The sequence below is a fragment of the Oryzias latipes genome, chromosome 5, assembly GCF_002234675.1.
Source record: "Oryzias latipes chromosome 5, ASM223467v1".
NCBI lineage: Eukaryota > Metazoa > Chordata > Actinopteri > Beloniformes > Adrianichthyidae > Oryzias > Oryzias latipes.
The window spans coordinates 13,633,416-13,647,014 of record NC_019863.2 but is presented as its reverse complement, the minus strand read 5'-3'; the positions used below and the strand labels follow the sequence as shown (position 1 = coordinate 13,647,014).

Here is a 13,599-nt window from a genome sequence, read left to right as displayed (position 1 = left end):
AATTGAACAGGGAACCACATATCGAGATGCGTATAGAATCAAGGTTAAAGACGCACACCCCTATTGTTTTAGGTTAATAGTAAAATGTAGGTTTTGTCAGACACTATAATGACTGCTATGTGAGTTTGACATTAAACTAACTCTGTCACATTGGCTTAAAGCATGGATACAAACAATACGTTTCCAGATGGAAAAGTCAAAATTATGTAAGAGCCTTAAATATCATTAATTAATGACAAATGAACATTAGACAACCATTAATGTCCCACTCTAATCATCATTTCAGCTATTCTAAGAGTGTTCCCAGTGGTTGTTTAATTATGATTATACCATTTTTACCAACAAAATCAAAAACCTTTGTTGTTTTCCAAGACAGTGGTCCCCAAACCGGTACCGGCCCGTGGGCCACTTGGCACCGGGCCGCAGACAAAAAAAATTGCATACACTAATTTCGATTAGTTCTGTTTTGTTTATTTTCTGATACAAATGGAATTTTTACATTGGATTCTGTTCAGCACATCCATCTGTCTTGACACGTCAGGTGACTTCAAGCAGCTGCTCGGACCACACAGTAAGTAGTGCTTCAAAGCTTCAATGCCAAACAATTAAAAGTATTTGCAAAATTCTTCAGGGAGAAAAAATACAGAGATGAAACCCAAGAAGAGCCTTTGACTTAAAAAAAAATCAGGTTGCTATTTACAGACAAAACCAAGAGTCTTCCTCCAAATATTGATTTATTGAGACAGTTGTTCCTACATACCAGAAGCTGCTCTGCCTGATACACGGCGACTGACTTTTGAATGTTTCACACATGTAAATAATAAAGTTGCAGACACTGTGGATTCATGTTTTTTATTATATTTTAAAAATAACAGTTTTACAACAGTTGTGTCATTTTATTTTGCTTTATTTATCCTTCACACCTTAAAAGCCGCATGCGGCTGATTTAGTATCTGGTTGTCAGCGTCCACTTTGACATAAAAGGCAAAAACTTCATCACAACGTCTACGTTTAAACCAGCCGCAAACTTTTGACAGAGAATGAGGATTCAAGGAAGACTGAATAAAATTAAGTTGTTTCTGATTTGTGTAAACTTGTTAAAGGGACATGAATTTTCCTAGAGAAAGGGTGAATTAGGGAAGCCTCTGTTAAGAAACTTGAGTAGAGATAACATTCCTTTGTGTTAAGAAAACACATACAGATAAACAGGATTTATGTAGAAACTAAATATGAAAAATCTTTTTGCCACAAAAGGTCTGAGACCTTTGAGTTCTGTGTTATAATGATTTTCTATGAAAAAAAAAAGTGTTGCTCTTATTGAATTGTTTACAAATCTCAGAAACAACTTCTCACACACACACATCTAAACAGAATTTCCTGTAGTAGCACTTTTAATTTGAAAAAATTAGAAATGTGAACTCTGGCCCCATTCGAAACGGGTAAATATTGTCTGACATTAAACCGGTCTGTGGCCTGAAAAAGGTTGCAGACCACTGATCTAGGACATATTTTCTGCAGAGCAGATGTAGTTCATTAGAAATTCACCTCAGAGTTGTATGTGGGTCCGTTGGCGTGGAGTGAGACAATCCCGCCTCCCATCATCTATCTATTTATGCACTCTCCCACTAGCTTCCAGCCCACCACATCCTAAACCTAAAATTATAATAATGTTGATAAATATTGGGCTATCCAGCTGTGCAGTTTTGATCCAGATGCCAGTTAGAGCGAGGAAAAAGAAGACACACATGGATCTTTTTTAGATGCATCATTAAGGAGCAAAGCAGGAAGCTTGTGGCTTGTTGTTAGTCCTTTGTCACATCTACAATCTTTTTCAAAGTACATGTTTTCATCTGCCCCTGATTCACAATTATTCGAATAAAGAAATAAAACATAAACATCATAACGGGTCGGCATTAGGACCCATGAGCGCGGCTGCCTGCAGACACCGGTTGATGAGATACTCCACTCTGCATTACATCTCCAAGATCCAGACAAAGAGCGCTTTACCTGTCCACGATAAAGCAATTTACGGAGGATTAAGTGAATCGCTGCAGTGGACTGTCACATTAAGACAGACAAGGGTATTTTTGATTTGTTTGTTTTTGTCTGAACGTGTCACTCCCTCCGCTCCGCACCGTGGCAAGAAGACTCGACGCTTGTCTCCCGGTCGACAACCATGAGCCAGAGGAGGTTCACGGTCTCCAAGAGCGACGGCGACCCGCGCCCCGCGGACATCCAGGGCGAGGTCAACCAGCTGTTTGAGGGAGACGAACCAACCAGCAACGCCTCGGAGACGGAGGCTGCCGCCGGTGCTGAGGTGGTGGTGGTGCTGAAAGGTAAGAGGAGAACCTCACGCCGGTTTCTCGGGGTTAGCGGTTGGCTCCAACTAAGCTAGCATTCCAGACACCTGTGTCCTGTTCTGTTCCGACAACTCTCCTTTCTGCGCTGCGGGGCTTTGAATCTCTAATAACCACGGAGGGTTTTTACTCTCCAGCTGTAAACAACAAAGTGTCAAAAGAACAAGGACATAATCCTTCCTTTCTGTAGAATCGGAATTCTTCTTTCCAGATGTTTTTGTTGATGTATCGTTGACAGCTCGGTTGTCTTTTGTGTTGTTTTCTGTCACTAATTGATCTTAGTACTACAGATTGGAGTAGTCATGTCGAACCCGTTCATCCTGTTGATTTTCCTATTTTAGACTGGAGGCATCACATGTGAACTGTTTACATGAGAGGTAAAATAAATGTGTTTTTTTTAATAAAAAAAAAAAGTAAAAGAAAGTATTTTATTTGTGTTGTTTGTCATTTTTATTTATTTTATTGTTTGTTTGTGTATTTATTTATTTATTCATTTTATTGTTTATTTGTTTATTTTTGTATTCATTTATTTATTTAGAGAAATAGGAGCTTCTACTGTGGTTAAGTAAAAACAAAAAAGACCTAGTTTAGCTACAGTCAGTTGCAATAAAGAAATAAATATAAACAACTCAATAGGGTTGGAATAAAAATAAAATAACCATTATCAAATTAGTCTTTACTTTAACAGTCAATTGAAAAAAAAGTGTATAAAAGACCTGCTTCAAATTAAAGAATCCTGTTGCCTAATTAAATTTACGACTTAGGAATTTAGAAAAAAGACAAAAATGACTGTCTAGGCTAGTCTGGGTTATTCTAACTTCAAACTTAGGTATATGCTATATTGCAGAAATGCAAAAGTACCATTTTAATTGGAGAGAGAGATAGAGATAGATAGATTATTGATTGATTAAAGAACCCTTCTCACACTGGTGGATTCTCGCCCGAGCTCTGGTCCTCTACCAGAGGCTTTGGAGCGTGATGGTCCTGCACAGTATCTGAGCTGATTCATAGCACATCCCTTTTTCTGAATAAGTGTCCCTAAATATGTCTACAAAAATAGTTTTACTTTGTAACCTTCTAAGTTAAAAGTTTTCTAGAAAACAGCCAAAACTTTATGATTTCTTTATATTTCAACTTTTGTCGCTGATAGAGCTTTGTTTAATCACATAAACAGTGGGCCAAAAAAGTATTAGTCACCAATTCTCCAAGTTGCCTCCTCTTAAAAAGTATAAAAGAAGTCTGTAATGTCCATCATAGGTACACTTCTATAGGGCATCAAATGTAAAAGTTCTTCAAGTAAAGATTACCTAACAGTATTGTCAGATTTAGCCAGCTTTTATTACAATATATGCATCATTTTTATTACCTCTATGCTAGAATTTTACTACAAACAAATGTGCTATGTTTGTTATTTTATAGCATTTTGATTAAAATGCTAACAATAGAAAGAAAAAATAAATGTTAAATATAAATGCTAAATATCTATCCATTTTTGATATTGATTAAAAGTTTTAAATTAAAATTTTAGATCAGAATTTAAGTCTAAATGTTAAAACCAAAGTTACATGTTAGCAATAAATGTTAAAATAAATGTTTCATTTGAATGTTTATGGTACATTTAAGTATTCAACAAAAATTTAAAGCTAAACATTTAATTTAAACATTTGGCAAATGTGTTAATTTGGCTACACCTATCAAAGGTGTTTTCAAATGTAAGCCACGCCCACACCACCTTACAGAGACACGCTGCAGTCTTTACAGTCATCGGTTTGATATTTATCTGTGCTGATTTTGTTCCATGGAATACCAGTAAAACTCATTATTCTGGGTCGATGCAGTGCCCCGGCCCTAGGTGGAGGAGGTTAAGGATCTCGAGTCTTGTTCACGAGTGAGGGAAGATTGATGGGTGGATTGGTGCAGTGTGTGCTGTCATGCCGTCTTTGTGCCGGGAGTTGAGTCAGAAAGCGGAGCTCTCAATTTACCTGTCAGTCTTTGTTCCAGCACTCATCTGTTGTCATGAGCTCTGGGTCATGATCGTCAGAAAAAGTTTCCAGATACAAGCACTCGAAATGCGTTTTCTCAAGGTGGGTGGGCACTTCCTTAGACATAGGGGGAAGGGTTCTGTCACCCGCTGGGAGCTAAGAGTAGATCTGCGACTCCTTCACTTCTAGAGGAGCCAGTCGAGATGGCTCAGGCATCTAGTTCAGATGCGTCCTGGATACCTCTCTGAGGAGTTGTTCTGGCCACCATTTGTCAACATTAGTCACATACTGCCAGCAAGGAATGGTTCGTCTGTAGGATCGTTTTGTTCCCTGCCTGGAGGCTGAGGATTAAACATATTGCTGTGGGTTTTTTCTAACTGTTATAGTCTTTAAAGACCCACTCTGATCATCTTTTGACCTATTTTGAAAGCGTTCCCAGTGGTCTTTTAATTATTGTTCTCTTTTTAATCAAAATCTATATATATATATATATATATATATATATATATATATATATATATATATATATATATATATATATATATATATATATATATATATATATATATAGTATTTTCTACACCACAAATAAGGTAGATAAATAGATAGAAATAATTTATTCCAGACTTATGGTCCAATCAGTAAAAAGGAGGTCACAGACCCTCTTCATTAAAAAGGCACACTGTCAAGAATACACAAGTTGAGGAATAGTATATGAAAAATTACAACAGTTAATAAAAAAATAATTAATTAAAAAGGATAAGAATAAAATAACAAGATAGAAACATTACTTATACATACCCCACCATAAAAAATCCATTACAATGACAAATAAAAAGACAGTGTTTCCATAAATTTAATAAAGGTCTTTTTCTAATGGCCTTTTTCCATCTGTTGCTGATTTGCACTGATTTGAATGAAGAAAAACGCAGGATTTAATTTTAGCTTATTTTTCTTTAATTTTCTGCAAGTCCTCCATCGTCCCAAATTTTCATTGGAGTGGCTTTAAACAAACAAAATATTTTTCAAATAATTTCATAATACCTACAAGTTAAGGACGATTAGCAAATTGGGAATGATGTGGTTTCTCTTGTTTTATAACAGTCAGGAGTTTGGCAGCACTGATTTTTTAATGGTGGGAAGAGAATGAGGGGCAGTGGGTAAGTAATGATCGACTGTTACATGAAATGAGTTGGAGGTTATAGCAGACATGAGGAGTTGGATGTCTTTGCCTTAGGACATGATGCCCATCAGACCTGTGATCAATCATCTGGATGCTGAATACTTCACCCATGAAACTGATCAACTGGTTCCATTTTCTAAAATAGAGCTTTAAAATGTTTGTTTTTCCCCTACAACACATGAAATCTTTTTCTCCGCACTACTTGGAAAAGAGACATGATGGTGAAGAATTGAAGTTACCTAACCTGGCAGAGAAATTCTTGCCACTCAAGTAGGAGGTGAAGTGTTCAGTTTTTCAATATGCACTTTTTGCAGGGAAGTCTAATGGGACCTAGGTGATTCATAGTATCAAATGTCGCACCAAGGTCAGGTAAAATTAGGACTGAGTGTACACTAGCGTCAGCAGAGAGAGCCTGGGTGCTTAGAATCTGTAGAGCAGACTCACTGCTGTGGTGAGATCGGAAACCAGACTAAAATTCCCCCAGTAGGCTATTTTGCTGGATGTATGGCAGTGATTGTGAGAGCATGACCTTTTCCGAGACTTTGGAAAGAGAAAGGTGTTTTGAAAAGGCAGCCATGGTGACATATTCGTTTTTTAATTATTATTATTTTTGGGATGTTTAAACCAAGAAGAACTGCTGATGATCGATGGGGAGAATGGAGCTGGTAAATGTGCTGGACTCAAAAATTCAAATATATGTTTAGAGCAGTTTATTTTTGCAGAACTCTTTAAAGTACTTTACATGAAATAAATAGATAAATAATAATAACAATAACAGTAATAATAATAATAAAATAAAAACCCGTAACAAATTATAAAAAAACAAACAGAAAGAAATTAGTCATGAAATCAATTGAAACATAAGGAACTGTACATTTTACGTAAAAGCTAAAGAGATGAGTTTTAAGTTTTTTCTTAGAGACCTCCACAGTAGAGGAAGCCCTCACATCCTCAAACAGGCCGTTCCACAGGGAAGGTCCACGGTGTTGGAATGTGGCCTCGCCGTGGGCTTTTGTTCTGACCCTGAGGACCTGAGGGTTCTGGGTGGCTCATAAACTAAAAGCAATTTTTATTTAAAAAAGAAGGTCTAATTCCATTCAAGTTTTTATAAACTAAAAAAACAATCCAAAAATCAATCCTAAAGCTCACTTGGAGCCAGGGCAAAGATTTCAAGATTGGTATGATGTGCTTCTTCTTTCCTGGTTAAAAGGTGAGCAGCCAATTTTGAACGAGCTTAATAGTATTTTTCTTAACACCAAAAAGAAGGAGATTACAATATACCCCATGCACGTGATGTCACAGGGTCTGCGTGAATGCCCTCTTCACCATTCTGGGAGTCAAACTTTGGGAGTCAAACAAAGAGTGTTCCTTCTGCGGATCTTTGTCTTGTCAATCTTTTGTTGTGTCCACTCCACTGTCTACCTTTGAAAGTTCTCTCTGTGTTGTCGGCAAGATAAAATAAAGGGCAGCAGGGTCTTTCACAGATTAGAACCGACGTCTGGCGTCTCCTCTTATGACGCCCCCTCGCACCCACGCACAAACTCAACGCAGAGCAGTGGGCCGTGAAGAAGAGGTTGCAGTGTGCACATCGAAAGACTGGGTTACATAATATTAAGGTGTATTCTTATAATATTGACAAAATAAAAAAAAACATTCTTGTTTTCTGTCTTCATCCCACAGAAATTGGTAAAATGAGAAGCTTAAATTTGGAGATTGTCTCTTGTGACAACCAACAGCAACCATCCGTCCCATGATGGAATTTGGCGGATAATTCCTCCCATACCAAAGCCCACTTTACCTGTCTGATGTATCAAACAATGTGTGGTTGAGTCCCAAAATGACGGACAATGGGGTGCGGGTGACATCACTGCAAGAGGTCAATGATTTATTGTAGAAGTTATAAATGTATGTATTAAAATGTCCTCATCGCCTCTAACTTGGGCAGTGTTTCTAAGATGGTTAAAATGCTTTGTAATTTGGTTTGTGTGTGCTTCAAAGGTAGGATCTTTATCAAAAGTCACACCAAGGTTTCTGCCTTTATTGCTAACCTTTAAGTGATGATTGTAGAAATAAAATGGGACCCTCTTTCAGCATCAGGACCAAGAATTAGAACAACTGTTTTGCCTTAATTGAGATGTAGAAAGTTCTTCCCCATCTAAGTTTCAAAATCTGACAGAACAGCATGCTGGAAAGAGATAGAGAACGTAATTGGGGGGGAAAAAAATTCTCAGGAAGGATTAAGTAATGGGTTGAAAGAAAAGCCTTGTCTAGGTTGACAGCTGTGAAAGGTCACAGGGTCATCATTTCGCAGAAGACGTTAACTACTCTACGCTTTCAAGGGTTAGACATGGAGGAGCAGGTAGTGTTTAATAATTAAAGACTAGCAGAGGAAACGTCAGGAACAGGAGTTTCAATAATGCTGATGTCAGGAGCAACAGTGAAAGCTTCAGTGGTGATGTTGAAATATCGAACAACATTCAGAGAAAAGAACTTAGTGGAACAGATTGAAAAGTGGGATGTTTTTAGATTTTCATGACTGCACTTTAGGTGAGATTAGTTTGGAGGAAGTAATTTCCAGTGATTGATACAACACTGCCATGTTTCATGAGCCCTAGGTTAACCTGACAGTGATCAGTGTGTGAGGTACTGAATGCTACCACTTAATTTTAATCCATCTTTTTGTGTTATGCGTCAAGAACTAATATTCCTATAGATTTTCTGTTTTTTATTTCTTGCTCCTTGTGGATAAAATCTGAGTATGCTCTGCATACGGTCACTATCATTTAGTATAAAGCCTGTGAGTCCAAAAAAACACGGAGCAACTAAAACAGAACCTGCTGAGTAAACATTGGCTGTCTGCAGCCCTGGATGTGCAGGTCTAATTGCACCTATGGTTACCATAGAAACCCACATTAATGCCTTCGTGTCTGATATATGGCCCTGCCCTGACAAGTATACTACTATTACAGAAGTTGACCTCTGGGGAGGGAATAAGAGCCTGGGACTACTACTTCAACAAGCTTTTCTTTTTGCTAAAAGCTTTGGTGGTCCATTTTATCCCTTTAGCTTCCTCTGAGGCATTAGGTAATATAAAATGTCCTTTCAGCATTTTCTCGTCAATGGCTAAAATCAATTCACTTGGTAAGTGAGAAGTGATTTGAATCTATGACATTTGTCTTTTTTTTTTTCAAAGACCCTACTCCCACTTGGTTATGTGATTTAAGGAAATGTACCTTTACTCAAACATTTTACTTACTATAGGAGATGTTCTAACAGTCAATATTTGCAAAAAGATTACTATAACACAAAAAAAGATCACATGACATTTGACAATATATTTAACTAAATATTCAGACACAATAGCTGAAGCTCTCTGGTGTTTTTTTTAGTAATTACCCAAGCATTAATTTATGTCCTAGCGAGTAAATGAGTATATCTGTAAAATAAGAAAAAATTAATAATAATACAGCTGGACAACAATACTCTTCCTTAGGTATGGCAAAACTTTTGTGCACAGTCAGTATACATTATAGAGCAAAAAAAAAAGGGAAAAAAAGGCTATTGTCTAATTTGTTCTTACAAGTAAGGAATGACTCAATAACTACACCAGTTGCCTCCACAGTTTCTCAAAGTTATCAATGTTCTCATCCCATTCAGACTTGACTATCTGGATTGGTTTTCTCTGTTCAGAAACCAGTTCATATTTAGGCTATCCTTTCGTTTTAGATTGTTGTATTTGAGGCATCATAGTAGCAACCAATAATTAACCATGTAAAAAAAATAGGTCAGGTTTATCTTATTTCTGCTATCTTAGCATTAATTTGGTGTACAACACACATTTTTAGCATTGGCTAGGTAGATGATAAGGACACTAAATATTTAAGAGATGATAGTCACCAAGAAACATCCAGTGACTGAAGGTAACTTCTGGAATAAGAGCATGTAGATGAGTTCCAAGTAGACCAAAAGCAGGGTTATAGATCAGTATTAGTTATTGTTAGGCCCTAAGACAAAGTATTAAAATCATTTGCTGGTCTTTTTTGATCATTTGCATTAAAATTCTTCTCCAATAGAATTGGTGGGTTATAATAGGGCTCATGTGTTATATATCTGCTACCCTTATCATTCCTTGGTAATCTTAAAATTATATTTGTTCCTATGTTAGCTGGTGGGCAAGGACATAGTTTTTCTTCTATCGCCTTTCATCTTGTTTTTATTGATCCTGAGGGAAGTGTGATCTCTCTTGGCTTAATCAATGTAGTTGGCGTTGCCAAGAAGGAATCCTTGCTCTGACGGCCTCTTTAACCTTGAAGTTGCAGCCTTCCTGTTGTCATGTACTTTGTGTAACTCTGTAGAGTGTGCTCTTCATGGATGCAGTATTGGCTAAGATTTGTTTCTTTTAAACTTTCTTTGTTGCTTTTAAATTTTTCTACTCACTCACTGAAAGGCGATATTTTTTTGAACAAAGACTGGGTCTATGATTTTTTTCTTTATAAGCTTATAAAGCACATTTATATAAAACAAGCAGCTTACTGGAGAAAATCAGTGTTACAAAAGAAAACAAGAGTTTACAATTTACTGTTTTGTGAAGCAGCTTGATGGTAATTCAAGTTTCACTTTGATGATAGTACAGACAAAAAATGTTAGTTATTTATTTCCAGGACACCAAATTAGTCAGAATTTTAATTTTCTTTCAGTGATATTGGTGACTGAGCTGAGCGACACATTGTCAATTTTAGACCAATACTTTCATTTTTTTGCATTCATGTAGCTCATTTCTGTATGTTTAGACTTTTGTAAATTATGTTGGTTGGCAGTTTGAAATAAAGTTATGTTTAACAGAATGGTGGATGATAATGTCTGATGTTTAGCCAAAACATGGCTTTATTCAGAAGCTTTTCAATCAACTCACATCCACATGTTTACTTATTTATTTTATCTATTTATTAATTTTTTGGAAAGTTTTGGTAATGACATTAGGTCAGTGTCACTCCTACTTCTCTTCTCAAAGAGTAATAATTGGTACATGACTGTGCTTTTGTTCTCCATTTGTCGCCACTACACCTTCAGCAGATTCCAATCAGATTTAGAGTCTACCAATCATTACAGTTCTACTTCAAATTATCCAGGGTTCTTTTAGAGCAGGTATTTACGACTTGGTGTTGCTGATAACCATGACTCGTCTACCGTGTGTGCATTTAATGTAATGCCAGCAGATTCTGAAGCAGAGAAAAGCAGCCATGTGCTGATATGCAACACTGCGCAGGAGTGAAATGCTTATGCAATCAATGTAAATCAACTGATTATGTCGCAGAGAATTTATCTGCTTTTCTCTGCGTCAGAATAAGCTGATTTATGTTGATTGAGTAAATGGTCGAAGAGTTACAGTATGTCAAAGAGCGTGTGTTATTTAAGGGTTACCGGCGACGGTGTGCCGGTGTTAAAGAGTTAATAAAGAACACATCACCTAAACGCAGGAAATTCATAGATTATTCAGAACATACAAAGAAGTCCAAATTCAACAGAGCAGATCACGCACATAAATGGTAAAGGTTGTTTACTTGTATAGCGTTTTCTACCTTCCTCAAATGCCCAAACCCCTTTACAGGCACAGTCCCATTCACACACACATTTACACTCTGCTCCCGAACACTGTCACCAACCTTCCACCAAAGCCAAGGTGCGGTTCAGTGTCTTGCCCAAGGACATTTCAACATATGGGCGGGCAAGGCAGGAATCGAACCTGGAATTTTCAGATCAGAGGTACAACCGCCCTATTGCTGCACTATAGCCGCACCAATTTTACATGTGCCTCTCAAAAGTGCAACCAGTAAAAATACACTAACACCCCTATCCTTAAGGTAGTAAAAAATGTATGTCACAGAAACTTGGAAAATATTTCTGTTTCAGGCTTGGTTTAGGCACATATTGTGGTTTAAACCAATCAGATATTGAAAGACAAGAGCCCACCTCTGATTGGCTGTGGTCCAGATATTCCTCAACATTTACAAATGCTGAAATCAGAGGGAGGCAAGAAGCAATAAACAAAGTGTAGCCTCAGATAATGAGAGGAGTTTGAAAGAAAGATCTATCTTTCTTGTGAAGAATGATTAAACCTGATCTGTACGAACACTAAACACTAGATCATACTGATCAAGTTTCTACTCTGATGTTTTGAGTAGATACCATTCTAACAGTCAGTCGGGCACTGTTTGGTTCTATTTTCACCATAATGATTTATGGAAGACACAAATTGTTCCAAAGAAGACACAAAATTCCAAATGCCACTTAAAGAGACCTAGGCACTGAAACATCAAGATGCTGTTAGCGGTACTGCACAAAGTGCTTCACGAGCGAGAGGCAGCTGTTTGATTGAATCAAAATGAGGACACTATGAACACTTTTGTTATGTAAATTTGGTCATTCATTGAAGCATTAAAAAACTGAGGAACTATTTGTTTCACACAATGCAGTTTTATGAGTAAGCTTGATGGAAGCTTAACAGAGCTCTACCTATGGGATGTATGGATTCATAATTGGATTCAAACATTTTCAGAATGACTCAATTTATTCCCCCCTGCCTCAATTGAATACTATTTTTCATTTTAAAAAATAGAAACAGGTTAAGGTGAGATAGATAAACTACCTTTATTGATATATTATAAAATATAACATTATTTTATACTTAATATAACAGAGTATTATGCAGTGATATTGCGTTTGGTGACAGTTCTCTTTTTGACAATACAAAAAGAGGACATAAAATATATGCCTTTTTTAAACATAATTATAAAACCTGTGTTGTTTACTAGGACAGTTTCTGTAGAGCAGCAGTAGTTCATTACAAAAATGGCCTCGAAGTTGTGGGTGGAGCTGTTGGTGGGGAGTAAGCCTGCACTGATTTCCCATCATCCCTTTGTTTACACTTTCTCCCGCTGGCTTACAGCCCCTAACACCCCCAGCCTAACATTAGAGGTGCAACAAAAATGGCAAGCGGTATTGGAGCTGTCCAGCCGTACAGTTTTGAGACAGATGCCAGCTCAGACAAAGACGTTAATGGATCCATTTGTCTGCAAGTGGGTGCATCGGAATGGAATAGAGCAGGGGTCTTGTGGCACAACCATTGTAGCTTGTGAGTAACATCTACAAGCTTTTCAAACTTTATTTTTTTCTGCTTCTGATCCACCATAATTTAAATTAGGAAATAGTCAGAATCATAGTTTTAATCTAAATTTTAACATTCATCTGAGTGGGTCTTCAAGTATTTTAAATCTTTCAGCAAGCTGTGTCCTTTTTTTTGTCTATGCTAGTGGTTCATATTTCTCCACCTGCAGTTTTTTGCAGAAAAAGTCAAAGGACCTATTGGTTACTTATTTAGAGAAACATTTCAATCTGTTGATCAACAGCATAGCTCTAAAGAAACTAGTTAAACATGTTCCCTCATGGAAGGAGCGACCAGTTTTGTTAGGAGATGTGAAATGACATTAAGCATACAGCAGAGGGCAGCCAATTAACTGTTTGAATGATAGACAACAGTTCTGTTGGAGGATGGGTTCTAGCTTTTGCTTATGGTGTCATCTAGCTTATTTTAATGCTAAGACAAAAGATAGATTCTTGATTCTTTTTGCGAGTACGGAATATGACCTGCTGGCTGGAATATGACCTGCGGGCCGAATGTGTGAATTTAATTGCGCTGCAGTAACTTAAACTTGTGCTCTTCCTTGCTAAAACAGCAGGGGGCAGTTTTGTTCTTAGTTATGTTGAGACAAGTATATACATTCTCCCCCCTCTGATTTGTGCTTGGCGGGGGGAAAAAAACCCCAAATATGATTGAGTAATGAGGAATCTAATGAATTACACAACAGTCCTTGTCGTCTTTATGGCGAAAGAAGCTTGTAAAGCACATGGCAGTAGATGTGAAGGCGTGAGTATGCTTTCATGTTTTCCGAGGATGAGAGCAGGATCAGCACCATGCTGACAGAGAAGAAATTAGGGAGACACCAAGTATAAACCTCCCTCAGGCTAGAAATCTTTGCGCTGTTATGTAACGGTGTCAGCGCGCATGGGGCGGGGTGTG

The 13,599-nt window shown here is 37.3% G+C and overlaps 1 protein-coding gene across 1 annotated transcript in view; it reads left to right on the top strand.

Moving 5' to 3' along the window:
• The first annotated feature begins 1,949 nt into the window (after nucleotides 1-1,949).
• LOC101165388 (solute carrier family 12 member 5) overlaps nucleotides 1,950-13,599 on the top strand; it is a 148,137-nt gene continuing 136,487 nt past the window's right edge. The window contains exon 1 of the mRNA XM_023954949.1: nucleotides 1,950-2,336. Within this exon, the coding sequence (XP_023810717.1) occupies nucleotides 2,177-2,336 (160 nt within the window). The 5' untranslated portion in view covers nucleotides 1,950-2,176. The remainder of the gene's footprint in view (nucleotides 2,337-13,599) is intronic.